Here is a 17,816-nt window from a genome sequence, read left to right on the forward strand (position 1 = left end):
CCACTTGGGCAGCACTTTGTGAAGACCAGTAAGTAGAGATGGTTCCTAAAAATTCACAGTCACAGGGCCTGCTAGGTCACAAGTAATTCTAACGTGTATTTCGCTATGCCTTCTGAAACTTTATTTTGTCCCCAGGGCTTAGTCTGCATTCCTTTTTGTACTGCTAAGGTCATCCCCAACGGGCCTCAGCCCAATGCTTGGTCCCGCAGCACGTGAGCACAGCACGGTTTCCCCCAGCTCCATGCTGTCTGTGCCGTCCCTGTAGGGGACACTTGCTTCTTGCAGCACCCCTCACCTGGGAGTAACCGTCTCTGGCCCGCTCGCCACCCCAGTAGGCCACGCGGTGGTAGCAGGGGGTGGGGCCCCCAGGCGCACGCTCGGTTTCATTCTGCATTTTGGTGGGAACGTGATAGCAAGGCTCTTCTGCAGGTCAGGCCGATGCTTCTCCCAGAGGCCGGTACATAGGACAGGGACTCCTGGCATCTGACGCAGTCGTTCACCACTAACTCAGGTGCTGTGATCACTAGTTAATTCTGCAGTAACCCCAACTAGTTAGTTGTTTTCCCTGGTTGCCGTCAAAATGCCTTTATAAGCAACAATTTCAAGTTATTAAGTAGTTTGTTGATCAATAAACCACAAAATTATCCAGAGTCGGTGGTCACAGCTGCTAATGGTCACATTGGGCAGTGTCTCGGGTGGGTGTTGGAGGGGCTCGAAAAGCTTATAGGGCAACTCAGCGACCTACCTGCCCCGAATGATCTTTCACGTGAGATCCTTCCGTGCCTCACAGGACATTGTAATATGGTTAAATGTAGCTGCTGTCAGGACTGAGCTCCTGTTACTGGGGCGCCCCGCCCCCGCTTATCGGCAGGGGGTTCCTTCCAAGACCCCCAGTGGATGTCTGAAGCAGAGGTGGTCCCGAACTAGCTACGTGCCAAGTTCTCTCCTGTACGCGCACCTGTGATAAAGTTGAACCTTGCATCGGGCACAGGAAGGAACCAACAGTAAAGCAGAGCGGTCACGACAATGTGCCGTCCCGCACTCATGACAAATGCCTGTGTGCTGGGATGAAGGAGGTCGATGATGCGGGCAGGTGACACGGAGTTGGGCTACTTCCAACCTTCTGACCTTGCGTCACAGGGGGGACATTTGCTCCGACCCCGCGGACGAGGGGGACGACCGCAGCTGAAGAACAGCCTGTGATGCTCCTCAAGAAAATCCCAGTCTTCCTGAATCGCAGGCAGCCTCCCTCGATCAGTCGTGGGGATCCCTCGTGGGTGTTCCTCACCTGCCCACCCGCTCTGTAACCGCACTGCACGGGGCGAGGACTGTGCTGAGCGCCGCTGTCTCAGGAACCCCTCAGTCTACACGGAGGGGCCCTCTCCCTTCAAGGGCACAGCCTCAGCTCTCAACTCTCGGGCCTCACTTCTGCCCACAACCCAGGGAGCAGGTACGAAGGCTGACCCAGCCTTAACAAATACAGGAGGGAAAGGATTCGTTTTCCCCACTTGACTCTCAAATATTGTAGACAAGCATGGAGTTTCAGGAACACGAGACTCTTTAAAAATACTTCCAAAATATATTTTATTTCTTAGTCGTATGTGTTTTGCAAAATTCCCAAGGTAAACATTAGCTTCATGTACAGAAATAGAAGGAGAGTTCTTTAAGAACTGGCACTGACTCAATCATGAGAATGATCAAATTTTGATAATGGAAAATAAACGCATGTGTTATCAAAACTAAAGAGCTTAAGTGAGCAGTTTTCTTTAGAAAGATCTCCCGGCCCCCTCAGGGGACTCAAGCCCTCGTCCGCCTACACGGATATCAGAAACCGCACGATCTCGGAGATCGTTCTGGGCCACACGTGTCCATGCTGCAGGTATCTGGCGTTCTGCACTAGGGCGTTCGTGGGTCAGCTTCAACATGTGGTGAAGGACACGTTTTCTTGGGAGATAAGGTCGTGTGAATCCCAGAACTTGCTCAACCGTCAGACTACCACTGACTGTCAAATTCGTGTTTTGTTCTCTACACTTCTGCACCATCATCATCATCTTCATCGTCTTTGGCTCTGAAATGCATCTTCCTGAATTCTCGTCTGCTCATTGAAGGACAAGACGAAGACGCCGGGGGAAGGTCCTTGGGGGAAGGAAACACTCCCTCAGCCACCGCCGGCCCACCGCACCTGTCGGCTCTTGGGCGAGGGCTCGTCCCCCCCCCCCCCCCCGGCTGACGTGGGGGACGCAAGGGTTAAACGGAAGAGGACGCCCCGCAAGTGTGGGCAGTCGCTTCCCACCCGCGAGCGAGCGGGGAGGCCCAGAGTCACCTGCCAGGCCCCCCGCCCCCACCCGAGGGCTGAGCGGGAAGGAGGCCTCCCAGAAGCAGCTGTGCCCTGGCAACCATCTCCCGCTGAGGATGGGGAAGGGGCGCGCCCACTTAGTGACGGTCTGTCTGCTCGTGGGGACCGGAGCCTGTCCCCGAGGCAGTGCCACGTGCAGGGAGTGCAGAGCCCGCCAAGCGCGCGCCTCGCGCGGGGGCAGCCACGGAGGCGCCAGTCTTACCTGCATGAGCTCCACGTTCCCGAAGAACCGGCCCACCGGCATCGGCTGGTTGCTGTCCTCGTCCAGAAAGACGCTGTCATCCGTCTGCAGTGCCGCCCCGCCCCGTGCGGTGCGGCTGCCGTGGGGGTCCTCTCCCGTGAGGGGCCCGTGTGCCGGCGGGGACGGGCCGTCTTCAGTCTCTGCGGGGCGAGTGTCGCCCACGGCGGTGCCATGCCCGAGGGGGCCGCCCGTGGCCGCCGGCTCTGTCGGGGCACCAGCTCCCCTTCCTGGAGGCGCCGTGGGGTCTTCGGCAAACCCCAGAGGGTCCCTGTCACAGGGGCGCTCGGGTGGTATCTTGGGCAGAGCAGCACTATCGCTCTTGGGGACTCGTTTCTGTAATTCTGATTTCACAAGATGACCTTTGTCATACTTGAACTTCTTGGAAGTTCGCCTGTCGGCGGCTTTCTGTGATGAGGAAGTCTGCGGAGAGAAAAGTGTGTGAGAGAACCGGACACGTGTAGGATTGTGAGGCGGACGGCGAGTCAGGAGGCCTCCGTCCCGGGGGCGAGCCCTCCTCACACCTTCAGCAAGAGACGTCGTTGCCACAACTTGCACGATGGGGTCACGTCACTGTCTCCCTCGGAGGGACACGATGTAAACTGGCGGTTGGGGAAGAATCTAGACACACACCCACCGGGGCCTTCTACTTCCTGAGGCACCTTCGGAAGCACAAACCACCGTATTGTAGTTACAGCGCGGGACTCCGGGGTTGCACACATCTCTGCTCGGACGGAAGCCGTTCTGTGACCCCGAGCAGGTGCACAGCCAGGATTTACTAAATGGACCGCAGTCTTTAAAGCCGCGTAGGCCACTGAAACTCTACGCTAGTTGTTGGTGTAAAACCCAAGTCCCAACCAGACCCCGGAGCGTGGCCCGAGGCAGGTCGAGCTTACAGCGACTTCGTGGGCTAGGATCGCTCGGCACAGACAGAGGCAAAGCTCTCTCCCGAAGCGGTCAGGGCTAAAGAAGCGTGGCGCCATGGCAGCCGACACCACGCAAAAGGCGGCAAGGAATGACCAGCAACGGTGCACGGTGAGTCGGAGTCTGAGACACCCCTGCCCGTGGACGGGCGAACGCTCCGAAAGCACGGCCCTGGGCTGCAGAGCGCACCTTCCTCTGAAAGCAGCTACACGGTTCTCTCCTCTGGGACCGAAGCACCACGACACTGTTCTAACACGACCCATCTCAGGGCGAACATTTCGCATACAAATGGCCACACCGGTCGAGACCCGGCCGCTCTGTGTTCCCGAGACTCACCTGACATACCGTCCTGGCAGACGTGGCGATGCTGGCTTCCCGAGCAGAGGCCAACCTGGCTGAGCGACGGCGGGCTCTCAGGCGCACCGAAGACCGCACTTCACCTGTGAGCTAGACCAGGACCCAAGGCGTCAGAAAACGCTCTTGTGAGACGCGAGCCCGGACACAGCGACTTCCTAACCGAAGAAAACCCTGTTGAGTCCTTCCCACCCCACTCTTCACCTTTCTGGAAAGTCCCCTGTGGCCTTGTGCAAATTCAAACTAAACTGTCTTGGATCGAAGATGCAGACCTACTCTTTCCAACGGCCTCAGAAGCTTGGGGACAGTCTGTCCCCGTCACCTTATACCTCCATTTGTAGGTTAACAGATACTAAGCTAGCTGCAAATGTTTAGAAGCAGCCTTCTGAGAAGGTTCTTGAACTTTTACATGGTATCTGAGTTCCTGATAAAAGGTAATATGAAAAAACAAAAAGGCATCCCCAGCCCCATCGCTCCCTCCCTCAAATTACAGGTGGAAACCGTCCCAGTTCTACTGGTTTAAAGCAGTTGACTTTGGACTAAACACGGTCTGCCGCCAGTTTACTCCGAATGCAAGAGTCTTCTAATGCAAGAAAAGAATTAATGAAAAAGTAAAACTTATAACCCACGGTACGTCTGGCAAAATGGAAAAGTTAGCATTGGCTCACCCCTGTTCACTAAACTACAGATTTATCTGAATTCCACGCTTTTTCTCTTTTTAAATAAATATTTATTTTTGAGAGCGGTGCGCACGCACGGAGGAGAGGCAGAGGGAAGACAGGAAATCCCAAGCTGAGCCATCAGCACAGAACCCGATGTGGGGCTTGAACTCACAAACCGTGAGGTCGTGACCTGAGCTGAAATCAAGAGTTGTTCGCTTAACCGACTGAGCCACGCAGGCATCCCTCACCCATTTTTCCACTAATTCCTTATTCTGTTCTGGAATGGATACCAAGTGCACGTGGTGAGCAAGGGTGGGCCGGCACGCAGGTGGAAGGGCAGGGGCTGGGGGCCGAGGGGCCGGGGGAAGGAAGAGGAAACCAATCAAAAAGGAGACCGCGAGTTTAGAAATCTGCCATGGCGTCCCACCCATCCCCATCTGCAGCCCTGGAGGTCTCCAGAGGCCCCTGGAGGTGGCGGCTCACCCAGGCCGTGAGATACTGGGTTGTCCCATACGGCATTCAGGATGGAAGGAAAGGCCAAGGCCGTGGCCTGTGCGCACAGCGGGGACACGGCGCTCCAGGCCAGGTGAAGGGCCTGCCGGGTGGGTGCAGCAGGGTCTGGGCTCACAGCCACTTGTGGGGGAGTCTGCAGCGGTTCCAGCACGCCCCTCCTCCCTGCCCCGCCCTGAAGTCCTCCTACCTCCGAGGAGGGAATGGCCGCCTTAGTCCCAGGCCACCAACTGTCCTCTCTTCCCCTACGAGTCCTGCTCCCGCCACTCCCCCTTGTGACTGTGCTCGGTGCTGGCTGAGGGACACGACTGGCCTTGAGGATGGCTGCCGCTATCACCGAGTGCTGATGTAGCTAGCACGTGCTGTGCTTGGGGCCTGAACAGCCTCCTCTTTGAGAGGGTGGCGGCTCCGGTGAGGGGCCTGTGTGAGGTTACACAGGGATGCGTGGCCTCAAAGTCCTCCTCACCCTGCTTCATCACGCACGGCTCTCCCCGACATGAGCTCCAGGAGCCGCCCGCTCCCCAGGACGGAACCGGGGAGCAGCAGTCCCGGCTCCGTGCCGCCGAAGCGCTCAGGCCCTTCTGCGCAGCCGCGTGCTTCCCGATGCCTTCCAGCTTCACCTCTGAGGCGGGGGCTCCAGGCTCCCCAGGCGGGCTCCTTAACCTTCACTTCCGGGCCCCCTGCAGAGGCTCTCTTGGCGGGTATAGGCCGACGCTCAGGAGCTGCCGTCACATCAGGCATGGCATCGCGCTGGCTTCGGGTTCGTCGCGGGTGGAGCCACCCCCCAGGCGCCAGCTCCCACGCGGGATCCGGCAGTTTCTTCTGCCTTGGACAGCTGCTTGGCCTCCCGTCGTCGGTCTTCTGCCTTCCAAGCGAGTGGTTAAAAACTGGGATGTCACAGGCAACAATGTGGTTTCCCAAAAGGGCAGGACAAGACTGACTTCCAACGGGTCAGCACAAGGAACCCCGCTGACCCCCACCGAAGTGGCAAGAAGTATGAAAACCATTTAAGACTTCTGGAAATGGTCCTATGGCATGCAAAGGGTAAAAGAATGTTATTCAAGACCACCCACAAAATTCAGTGGTGTATGGACTCCAGACTGCCACCAGACCGCCACCACCAGGACGCTGGGCTCCCAGGCGCGAGGCGGGTCCCACCACCCTTGTCCCTGCTGGGAGGAGGTGGGTCCAGGCCAGGAGAGGCAAGCCTTCCTCCAAGAGCTCAGGGGCAGAGGTGTCACATCAGTGAAGGCACTGACGCAGACATTTTGCCTGGGGAGGGACAGACTTAAAACAGAGTTCCTAATCAGAATTCTTAATCTCTTCCCTACAGAATTGACTTCTTTTGCAAGGAGTGTGGATAAAGTTCTTGCGCAAAGGGGCTCTCCAGAACACTAGAGGTTGTGGAGAAAGGCAGTTAGAGAGAGACATCAAGATAAACTTTAGGTCAGAGAGTCTGCAGGTGACAACCAGGGAACAATGCAGCTGGAAGAGCCCTCCTGGGGTCAGCACAAACATCCAACACTGACCCCAGAAACTAGGCCTTCAAAGAAGCCACAGCTAGACTGGATTATCGGCAGAGCAATTTATGCCCCAGGCTATTGCTGAAAACAATTGAGCAATCAACAGGCATTTACTGGGAGCTTAACAGCTAGGTGTGGTCAGGGCAGGAGAGGATGAGAGCCACCCCAGGGAGAATGCGGGCTGCCCGGCAGGCAGGGGCACGTCCCAGCTGCCCAGGTGAGAGGGGAAAAGACTCCCATAGAAGAAATCTACCCAGTCACCAAATAAAAAGCCTATAAACAATAGTCTGTGGGGGTGGGAGACAGGTACCCAGAACTGCTGCACTATCTACTATGTCCAGGTTCAACAAGAAATGATGGCGCGTGCAAGGAAAGAGGAAAGCAGATGTCTACAGCGGAACAAGAGCTGGCAATGTTCCAAGAACCTGTGATGGTGCCTGGGGTAGAGTTTATCAGAAAAAGCCTTCAAAGTGGCCATGATGAACATGTCCAAAGGCTAAAAGGAACCACAGTTAAGGAATAAAAAATTTGACAATGTTGCATCCAATACAGAATGATGACGATAAAAAGAAATTATGAAAAGGAACCAAAAGGAAATTCTGTAGTAAAAAAGTACAAGAACTGAAATAAACACTTCACTGGAGGGAACTGGCAGAAGAAATAATAAGCAAACCCAAGGTCATGCAAGTCAAACGAGAGAGGAAAAAGAATGAAGAAAAATGAAGAGTCTTCAAGAAACTCTTGAAGTTTCTTTTTTGAAACTTGATGGGACTCAATCAAGGGCACCAACATATGTGTAATGGGAGTGCCAGGAAGGGGAGGGAAGGAGAGAAAAGATACACAGAGAAATAATGGTTGAAACTTCCCAGTTATTGAAAAAAAACAAAAACAAAAAAAAAAACCAACCACCTTCACACACAGGAATGTCCAGGAACTAAACTCCCAATAAGAGAAATGGAAAGAGCTGTGTAAACAGACGGCGCCGCTTAAATGCTGAAAGCCTAAGACCAGAGAACTCTTGAAAGTGGCAGAGGAAACACCAGGGGAGCCCGATAAACAAACACACCGCTAACTGAGCAGGGGCAATGGATATAGTCAAACATAGTCAAAGTTCTTGGAGAAGAAATGTGCCAACCAAGAACCCTGTATCTAGGAAAGCTATCAAAGCAAAAGAGACACTTCCGGATAAGCGGAGAGAATGTTGCCGTGTTTCTTGCCAGAGGTACTGGGGGGAGCTCTGCAGGCTGACAGCAAGTGGCCCCGGGGGAGTTCAAGTTCACAGAAAGAGGGCGCCCTTTTTGTCGATGCTTACCGACAGCGTACATGCACGGGTGCCTCCTTTCTTGGTGATTTATAAGCGGTTGTAGAAATAACGTTATACAACGTAGACAGGAATGTGCTTTGGGGTGCCTGGGTGGCTCAGTCGGTTAAGCGTCCGACTTCAGCACAGGTCATGATCTCACACTCCGTGAGTTCCAGCCCCGCTCGGGCTCTGTGCTGACAGCTCGGAGCCCGGAGCCTGCTTCAGATTCTGTGTCTCCCTCTCTCTCTGCCCCTCCCCCGCTCACGCTCTGTCTTTCTCTGTCTCAAAAAGAAATAAAAACATTAAAAAAAAAAAAAAGGAATATGACTTATTTGCCAGTTACAGCACAAAGGACGGGGGTGGGGGCAGGACTGTTGGGGCAACGAGAGGACCACACACGGAGAAACGATCAGAACAGGTCGTTGGGTTTCTAACACTAATAGATATAACAGGTATCCCGACATACCAAGAAAGTGGGTGAAGGGAATAAGGGTACATTTTTATGTCTCACGACAAATCTGGAGCAACCGGGTGCAGAAAGGGCGCCAGCGCCCACCTGTCTGAAAACAGACCCACGAGGCGACTCCGCCCCCGGAAATATCCATAGGCCCCAACTGGCCAATGGGCTACTTACAACCGGCACAGGTCCCGAAAAGGGAGAATCCCATTGGTGGCCACACCTCCGCATCTTCCCGCAGCCCCGCCCACTGCCTCCCAGCAGCCCCTCCTGCACTGCGCCCTTCCAGCTCCTGGGTTCCCCTTCCAGCTCCTGGGTTCGGCCTCAGGTGAATTTTCACGCCCCGGGCCACTGGCTTCCACCCCACTGCCGCCCCACATGTGGGGGCCCCTGACCGATCAGTCACCCCATTTACACACCACAAAGCCTATTCCACTAAGTTACAATGCATACGGTGAAACCTAGAGCAACCGCTAGAAAGAAAACACAAATGCCCACCAGAAAACATTCATTTTCATCCATCTACACAAGGAACAACGATAACAGACGTGCATAAAGAAAACAAAACTAAAATGGCATGCGTGCATCCAACCAGACCAGTAACTTTAAAGGTGGGCCAAACGATTCCATCAAAAGAGAGGCCAGGCTGGTAAGACAGCCCCCCCACACCCCCCGCCCGGAAAAGGGCCCGCTCCTTGGGCACAGGGTGCTCTGTGTCCCGGTCCGTCGCCAGGTACGGAGTGCCAGGAACCAGTGCCGGGTCAGTCCTCTCCCCCTCTGCAGTGGCCTCCTCCCACCCCACTCTGCACCTGAGGTGACTGGGGCCAGGCTGAGCTCACATGCTGAAGAACAGAGGGCTTGGGTGGCGGCAGCAGTACTCAGGGGTCCAGACCAGTTCTGGACAGGGAGGCCCCCTTTCCTGGGATGTGGTCTGGCAGCCCCCTACCCTGAAGAGCGACCCAGTACCCCTCTCTCCAACTCGGGCAGTAATCTGGGAGCCCCCTACCCAGAACCTTGACCCAGGACCCGCCCCGTCCCCCCTCCCCCCCCCCCCCCCCCCGGCCGTAATCTGGCAGCCTGCTACCCAGAAGGCTGACCCAGGACCTGCCCCCCGACTCAGGGTCGTAATCTGGGAGCCCCCCTACCCAGAAGCATGCCCCAGGACCCGCGCCCGCCTACGGGGCCGTAATGTGGGAGCCCCTACCTAGAAGCGTGACCCAGGACTCCCCCCGCCGCAGGGCTGTAATGTGGGAGCCCCCTCCCCCACTACCCAAAAGCGTGACCCCCAAACCCGCCCCCCACCCAGGGTCGTGATCTGGAAACCCTCCCGGACGTGGTCTCAGACCTCAGACCCGAGGGCGAGGGCAGGGAGTCCCGAGCAGAGGCAGCCCCCGGCCCAGGGCATACCGCGGCCTCCTCAACTCCCCAGACAATGGGTGGCGGGAGCCCCAGCCTCATCGGCACGGCTCCCGCCCGGTCTCGGCGCCTCACCTTCCGGCTCCTCATGAGTGTGAGCGGCGCGCTGCCGCCCCCAGCACTGCCCGAACCCCCGCGTCCCGGCCTAACGCTTCTCAGAGGGGCAGCGACCCGGCGGCCCTCTGCCCGCGCCCGGCGTCTGACGGCACCAGAAGTTTGGCCAATCACAGCCCGGCATCCTCCGGCATGTGACCCAACAAAGTCGGCGCTGGGCGTAATGGGCGGGGCGGAGGCCATATTTGTGAGGGGCACCCTCGTGGCGGCCCCATTTAAGCGGGGCGGCGGCCATGTTTATGAGGGGCACCCCCCCCCCGGACGCCCGGCCACGTGTCTGGGGGGATGGCGGGAAGTGGTTGTTCACAAGGGGGCGGTGTCTTTCATCCTCGCCCCGGAGGTGGGCTCCTGCCCTGGCGTGTGAATGCCCGGCAGCGCTAGGGTGCTCCCGGCCTGGGGGCTGGCGAAGCCCCGGATCTCGGAGGTGGGCCGGCGAGGCCCTGCGTGGTTCTGCCCTTAAGCTGCCCGCAGGGACCCCGGCGCCCCCAGCCTCGAGCCTCTCCCCGGCGCCGGTGGAGCGCAGCTGGCCCTCGGACGGCCGTACCTCCCGGGGTTCAGCCCTTTCAGTCCCGCTTCTCTGCAGCCCTGGCCTCACGGTGACGTCCCAAAGGCGCTGCCCTCTCCCCTCTCCGGCGTCCTGGCTTTTGGCAGCTCAGGGACTGTGCATTAAAGCCAGTGTCTGCCTTTGAGAGTTTTAGTTAGATGAAATCCAGCCTTGCCTTTAAACGCTCCAGGCCCCCAGCTCTGGGCTCTAGGACCTGTGCCTCGAAGAGGCCTCGGTGGGCCCCCCGGGGGCCGAGGGACGCCCAGCCCTGTCCTCCAGCCCATCAACCCCCCCACCCCCTTTGGGGGCTGAGGGATGCCCAGCCCTGTCCTCTAACCCTGCTTGCTGGTGCCCCTCCGGAACTGGCCTCCCGGAGTCGTGGTACAAAGGCGGAAGCAGCCATACGTGTGCTTTGGGAGTCAGTGACAGTGGTGTTTACTTTATTATCATGTATTTACAGGTGAGAACATTTAAACCAGGCAGTTTTGTCAGAAGGATTAGATCTTCCGGTTAAACTGTACAGGTTGAAAAGTGACCTGTGTTGTGCTTCGGCCTCAGGTACCGCTCGAGGGTCCCGTGTGCATTGTTCCGTAGCAGAGGGTGATTCATATTCTCCTCCAGAAACACTAATGTGCTCTGCTCCTGCAGAATGACTCCCTCAAAGCCCGGAAATACACTCGATGCCTCTTTTTAGTGCATAAAAAGTGAGGGTACTTAAGGATCCTGCCAGCTCTCCCCTCCTTTCAGACTACCCTCTCCTTGCAGAGGCATCTTTGGGTAATTAGGCGGAGCCCCTTCGATTAGGCCTCATGTGGGGTCTGCTTTGGGCCGTGAGTGAAAGCACACGCAGTGTTGGTGTGCACACAGGCACGCTCGCATGCTCACACGTGCTTGTCCACCCGGCTGCCTGTTTCCCGTGGTCTCCGTGGAAGGGAGAAGACAAGTGTGGACTGGCAGGAAAAATCCATTTGAAAAGGAAACTAATATAACCACTGCCAGCTGTTGAAGAAACACCCAAGGCCGAACCGTGTTAAACACCTGTCTCATTTTCACTGAAATTGGTTTCCTGATAAACTAGGTTCAGTGATTTTATTCTGGGGTCCTTCAGAGCTCCGGTTCTCATCAACTAGGAGCTGACTGTCACCAGCTAGCGTTTGCCTCGAAGGGGATCGTGGTGTCCGCTGATGTCGGGACCCCTGCTTGAGCGTGCCCGACTCGGTGAGGCCTGAGCCCTTGGTGCCTCTGAGCACGGCCTCCCAGAGGGGGATGCTTCATCTCTGTTCACAAATATGCCCTGCGCCCCCTCCCCTACGTTTGTGTGAATGGTGTTTCCAGCCCCCCAGCTGCTCCGGCCTGACACCCAGGGTCACCCGGGATAGGTGACACTCCCTCAGCCCCTGCTTCCAATCAGCGACCATTCCTGCACAGCCACATGGCTGGACCCCCTTCTCTTCCTGCCCACGCTGCCCACGGCAGTGGGGTGGTCACTTCCCAGTGGTGGCCTGACCCCCACTGAAGCTCTCTGTTCCTTCCCCCCTGCTTCTGGGATCAAGAGCTGGTCCTTTTTTTTAAATAAGTTTTTTTTTTAAAGTTTATTTATTTGTTTAGAGAGAGAGAGAGAGAAAGAACAGGGGAGGGGCAGAGAGAGAATTCCAAGCAGGCTCTGTGCTGCCAGCACAGAGCCCGACGCGGGACTCCAACTCACAAACTGTGGAATCATGACCTGAGCCGAAATCAAGAGTCGGCAGCTTACCCGATGGAGCCACCCACGTACCCCAAGAGCCGGTCTTAATATGACCTGTAAGGCCCAGCACATAGTAGGTGCTTAGTGAATGTTTGTTGGATGAACGTGTAGCAGGTGGGGCGCCTGCTGCCCTCTCCCCTTACCCTCCCCTGCTCACGCTGCTCCCCTCCTGGCGCTCAGAGTGCAGCAGATCCCCTCCCCCTCCCGGCCTGGGGTCTGCCTTCTTCCTGGAAAACCTGCTCTCCCGGCCCCCCACCTATCTTTCCAGGCTAATCCCATGCTTCAGACCTCAAATCGGCTTAAACTGCACGTCCGCAGGGGGAGGGGGACATTACCAGCCGTCCTCCTGCCGCCCACAACCTGAGTTTCCTAATTATGGCTTTATTTAGCATTCTGCTTTTCTTTCAGGATGGGGGCAAGTTAGCTCTTTTCTCTCCCAGAGCATGGCGCACTCACTCACTCACTCAGTCACTTAGTATATGTGTGCTGAGCCCCTCATGTGTGCTGAGCCCCTCAAGTGTGCTGAGCCCCTCAAGTGTGCTGAGCCCCTCATGTGTGCTGAACCCCTGATGTGTGCTGAGCCCCTCATGTGTGTTGAGTCCCTCATGTGTGCTGAGCCCCTCATTTGTGCTGAACCCTTCATGTGTGCTGAGCCCCTCACGTATGCTGAGCCCCTCATGTGTGCTGAACCCCTGATGTGTGCTGAGCCCCTCATGTGTGCTGAACCCCTCATATGTGCTGAACCCCTCGTGTGTGCTGAGCCCCTCGTGTGTGCTAAGCCCCTCATGTGTGCTGAGCTCCTCTATGACTGAGCCAGGCCCAGGGTTACAATGGTGGCCTGCTCCAGTGAATCACCAGGTCTGCCTTTTAGTCCAGCAGGGATGGGGGTGGGCGTTGGTGGAATAACCACACAAGGAATTGTAAATCTGCAGTGGTGATAAGAGCCACGGGGGAGAAGCCACATCGGGGGACAGCATGTGGGGGTGGAGGTGCCAGCTCTGCTCAGGGAGTCAGGCTTCTTGTGGGAAGTGACAGTGACAGTTATTCAGGGTCACCTCTTTCCCTCCGGGACTGAGCCCCTTTTAGGCCCGGTGGGAGGAAGCAGGCAGGAGCCCACACCTGGGCCATGGCCGCCCCTCCTGGTGGGGCGGGAGGCCTCGAGCTGGTGGAAGATCCCTTCTTGGATCCTCTGGCTGCCGGCGTCGGGATGCCGTGAATCCCGCAGGGCACAGAGACAGACCGGAACCCAGGCTCGCGCCTCCGCACGGTTCTGCACGTGCGATTCAGTTCCCTCTTCCAGCTGAACTGTCCCCTGCCTTCCTGCGTGGACGTACAGTGAGGGCCGTCCTCACAGCGGCAGGCGTGTGATGTTGCTGGGGTCCTGGCTTGTGGTCGGCCCCCCACGGGGACCGTAAGCTCCCTGAAGGCGAGGACCGTGTTGTGCTCACCACCGCGGCCTCAGAACCCAGCTCGGTGGCCGGGACATGCTAGGTGCTCAGCAAATATTTGTTGAATGGATGGATGGTGGGGATAATGCACACAAAGAAATCGAGGATTGAATATTCCGAGGAAACTTTGTATTCTCGCCCATCACGCAAACTCACTCCTCAAACACTGGTATGTCCACAGCTCAGTATTTGCCTTTCACAAACACTGGCAGGCCTGGTGAGAAAGTCGAAGAGAATTTTCAATTGATTAAGTCAGCGGATTTGTTCGCTGAGGTCATCCTGGCCTGGAGCGCGTCTCCTTACCGCCAGCACACGGTGGCCTGTATGACGAGGGATTGTCTCTTATATGCTGACCCTTTACATTTAGAAGACACATATAATAGTTTTTTAAAAAGCGAGGGAAAGCCATAAGCAAAAAAGCTCACAGAAGAACGTGAGGCAGAAACCCGTGGCTGGTGGGAATGCAAAATGGCACAGCCACTTTGGAAGACAGTTTGGTGGTTTCTTACAGAACCAGACATGCTCGTCCCATACGATCCAGCAGTCACATTCGTTCGTATTCACCCAAAGGAGGTGAAACTTATGGGGGCGCCTGGGTGGCTCAGTCGCTCGAATGTCTGGCTCTTGATTCCGGCTCAGGCCGTGATCTCACGGTTTGTGGGGTGGAGCCCCGCGGGTGGGCTCTGTGCTGATAGTGTGGAACCTTCTTAGGATTCTCTCTCTCCCTCTGCCCCTCCCCTGCTCTTGCACGTGTGCATGTACATGCTCTCTCTCTCTCTCAAATAAACTAAAAAAAAAAAAAAGAAGTTGAAGCTATGTCCGCACAAAAACCTGCACAAGGATGTTGATAGCAGCCTTATTCGTAACTGCTAAAACTTGGAAGAAACCAAGAAGTCCTTTTGAGAAGGCGAGTGGATAAATAAAATGGTCCATCCACAAATGGAATATTATTCAGCGCTGCAAAGAAATGAGCCATCAAGCCATGGAGGAACCTTTAAAATTTTTTTAAAATGTTTTATTTATTTTCGAGAGAGAGAGAGAGAGAGAGACAGAGACAGAGTATGAGTAGGGGAGGGGCAGAAAGAGAGAGAGACACAGAATCCGAAGCAGGCTCCAGGCTCTGAGCTGTCAGCACAGAGCCCGACACGGGGCTCGAACTCACAGACCGTGAGATCATGACCTGAGCTGAAGTCGGACGCTTGACAGGCTGAGCCACCCAGGTGCCCCAAGCCATGAAGGAACCTTAAACACATCACGCTAAGAGAGAGAAGCCAAGCAGAAAAAAAATACATGCTTCCAACTACGTGACCTTCTAGAGAAGGCAAAACTAGATGTAGCAACCAGGTCAGTTGCCTGGGGATGGGGGTGGGGCAGGCGGATGAGCTGAGGACAAGGGAGTCTCAGGGCAGTGAGGCAGGTCTGGGTGAGCAGTCTCTATTTTTGTCCAAACCCATAGAATGTACAACAGCAGGAGCGAACCCCAGTATAAACTGTGGGCTCTCGGGGACGATGATATGTCCACACTTGTTCAGCAACGATAGAAAGTGTCCCACTCTGGGCGGGGGGGATGTTGATAGTGGGAGGCTATGGGTGTGGGGGTCAGGGCAAATCTCTGTATCTTTTCAATTTTGCTGTGCACCTGAAGTGCTCTGAAAACCAGTCTATTTAGAAAAGGGGTGTGATACATTTCAGCATTGATTGAAAAACAAAGGGAAAGGAAAAGCTCGCAGCCTGGTTTTCACTGTATGTCTAAAAACCAGTCTATTTAGAAAAGGGGTGTGACACATTTCAGCATTGATTGAAAAAAAAAGGGAAAGGAAAAGCTCGCAGACTGGTTTTCACTGTACGTGGCTGGGCAATCACAGCCCTACGGTAGGCAGCCGTGTGCTGTTGAAAAGATCTTAATTCCTCACCTGGGTTAAGAAATACCACACAGGGGCGCCTGGGTGGCTCAGTCGGTTGGGCGGCTGACTTTGGCTCAGGTCATGATCTCGCAGTCCGTGAGTTTGAGCCCTGCGTCGGGCTCTGTGCTGACAGCTCGGAGCCTGGAGCCTGTTTCAGATTCTGTGTCTCCCTCTCTCTCTGCCCCTCCCCCGTTCATGCTCTGTCTCTCTCTGTCTCAAAAATGAATAAACGTTAAAAAAAATTAAAAAAAAAAAAAGAAATACCACACAGATTCGCCAAGGCCCTACTAGGCATGAGGCGTCTTCCGGACGTGGTCGGAGAAGGGTGTGCGGGCTCGTGGCTGCAGAGAGCAGGGGGGAGGGCAGGCAGAGCTCCTGCTGCGGCCGCCAGGAAGTGCCACCATGTTCCAGAGGGCGCCAGCGTTGGGTAGGAAGTGGTCTCTTGTAGAGTTAGGTTGGGCGAGAAGAGGTTTCTGGAAGAGGCAGTGCTGCTGAGCGTGTAGGGCACATGTGCACGTGCCTGAGAGGGGCTGGCGGGGGTGGGGGATGCCCGCCTGAGCAGGGGTGGGGGGGATGCCCGATGTTGCCCCTTCACAAAGCTTCCCCGGTAGCTACACACTGATGAGATTTTTTTGTGGCCCACTTTGCAGGCTAGTCAAACAGTTTGTGGCATTAAAATGTTTGGGAACAATGGGCCGTGTTGGGCTTCAAATCCCCTACACCCTGTTGGGAACAGTGTGCCAGTGTGGGTGGTTACACCTGCTCATGCTTCAGTAAGTTCATGATCAATGGAAGGTCATTATCCGGGGCCGGATCCTCTGGCTCGGGGCTCATGGGACAGGGGGGTGGGGAGGGGGCGGTGTTCTCCACGCTCACAGCCGTGACCCCGAGGACACGCTGCTACCAGGGGTCCCGACTCAGGATTTCTCGGTACTGGTTTTCCCCACCCCCTTGGCTTCCGATGTCGCCTTCTGTCTTTTCTGTAATCAAGTGTGTGTCCCCCAAATCCAACAACGCTTCTGTTTTCATTGATAGTCATGCAAAGTCATTTTGGGAAGTATCGAGATGTGAACGTGCATGAAGGAACATCCTTACGATGCCTCCGCTCCCCACCAGAGCTGCACCAGTGGAAATCGGCCAGGATCTCCCCGAACCCGTCTCCCGACACCCTGCGCACATAGTAACTGTTACCGTTACGCGTTCATTTCGTTCAGCAGACACTGATGGAGTTCCGTGTGCTTCGGCGTTGGTAGAAATATCGCAGGCACCACCGAACCGCCGGGGCCCTGACCACGGGAAGATGTGGTTCCCGCTAAGGAGGGTGGGGCATGCGACCAGAGAGACCGAGGGAAGCGGCTGCAAGTGAGCAGAGAGCTGTAGGGACCACCCCGTCTCCCTTTGACCCGACAACGCAGAGAACATTAAACACACCCACTGGGGGCGGCGGGGAGGGGGCACCGCAGCCACAGTGTCCTCTGAGCAAAGAGCCTGGGATTTGCAGAGCCCGGAAGAGACTACATTTCCAGCTAGATGAGGACAATGCCGTTTCATGAGAAGCCTTGAGCAGGCAGGAAGAAAACCACAGGATGGAAAAGCCCTATTTTGAGAGCTCCCTCGCCCTCCAGCCAGCGGGGCTGTGCAGGTAGAAATCAGCTTAGGATCCTGTGAAACGGCCGGGCGAGGTTGGCGCTGGGGAGCCCGATGTGTCAATTAGGCGCTCTCACCAGGTCTGTTTCTGCCTCCCGCGCACAAACGCTTCCGTGTCCCACGGCCCTTTCGGCTCCTTCGGCTAAGCGTCAGCGAGTGACACGTTAGGGGCAGCCGCCAGAGAGATGAAATTTGCCCACAAATGTGGTGATCGTTAGCGGGTGGCTGTTTTCCCTTCTGCGGCCGCGCGGGAGTCATTCGTGGCGGGACGGTCCGTGTTCCGGGCACCCCAAGCATCGGCAGGGCCTGGCCACCACCGAAGCTGGGGGACGGCCACCAGCAGAAGGCACAGCGGTGGCCTTGCCAGTTCTCACTGGTGTCCCATACTTGGTAGCACCAGGAACAACTAACCCCAGGTCTCAGTCCGTTTCTGGCTGTGGCCTTGAAGAGCGAAACGTTATCAGATTCCAAGTCAGATGGGTGTCCACGGGGCTACAGATATGCTCCCAGGTGCCCGCATCCTCCTGGGTTGTCAGTACAGGTGATGGAGGCCCTCGAGGGCGGTGGGAAGGGCAGGTAGGGAAGGGCCAGCGCCCGGAGGCACAAGTGCCCCCCCCCCCCCCCCCCCGAGGACGTGACAGCACACAAGGCCCTTCCTTCCAGTGGCCTTTC

General features: G+C 56.2%; 1 protein-coding gene across 2 annotated transcripts; it reads right to left on the bottom strand.

The window, feature by feature from the left end:
* Nucleotides 1-1,567: 1,567 nt before the first annotated feature.
* Nucleotides 1,568-9,928, bottom strand: CC1H1orf174 (chromosome C1 C1orf174 homolog). Of its 2 annotated transcripts, XM_042952379.1 has the most exons (5): nucleotides 9,819-9,928; nucleotides 3,855-3,965; nucleotides 3,119-3,256; nucleotides 2,559-3,017; nucleotides 1,568-2,136 (listed from the first exon to the last, which is right to left on the bottom strand). In XM_042952379.1, exons 1-5 carry the CDS (start codon nucleotides 9,831-9,833, stop codon nucleotides 2,026-2,028), a joined length of 834 nt encoding a protein of 277 aa, XP_042808313.1. In that variant the 5' UTR covers nucleotides 9,834-9,928; the 3' UTR covers nucleotides 1,568-2,025. The 2 variants fall into 2 exon arrangements, with proteins under 2 accessions (XP_042808313.1, XP_042808315.1); XM_042952381.1 differs by lacking the exon at nucleotides 3,119-3,256.
* Nucleotides 9,929-17,816: the final 7,888 nt, after the last annotated feature.

Source organism: Panthera leo, chromosome C1 (assembly GCF_018350215.1).
Source record: "Panthera leo isolate Ple1 chromosome C1, P.leo_Ple1_pat1.1, whole genome shotgun sequence".
Classification (NCBI taxonomy): domain Eukaryota; kingdom Metazoa; phylum Chordata; class Mammalia; order Carnivora; family Felidae; genus Panthera; species Panthera leo.

Excerpts from the sequence above, each read along its gene's own strand:
- CC1H1orf174 (XM_042952379.1), bottom strand. Across the intron at positions 3,257-3,854 it reads CTGCCAGGACGGTATGTCAG|GTGCCTCAGGAAGTAGAAGG; the intron begins GTGAGTCTCGGG and ends GTGCTTCCGAAG. Across the intron at positions 2,137-2,558 it reads GGAACGTGGAGCTCATGCAG|GACCTTCCCCCGGCGTCTTC; the intron begins GTAAGACTGGCG and ends CCTTCCCCCAAG.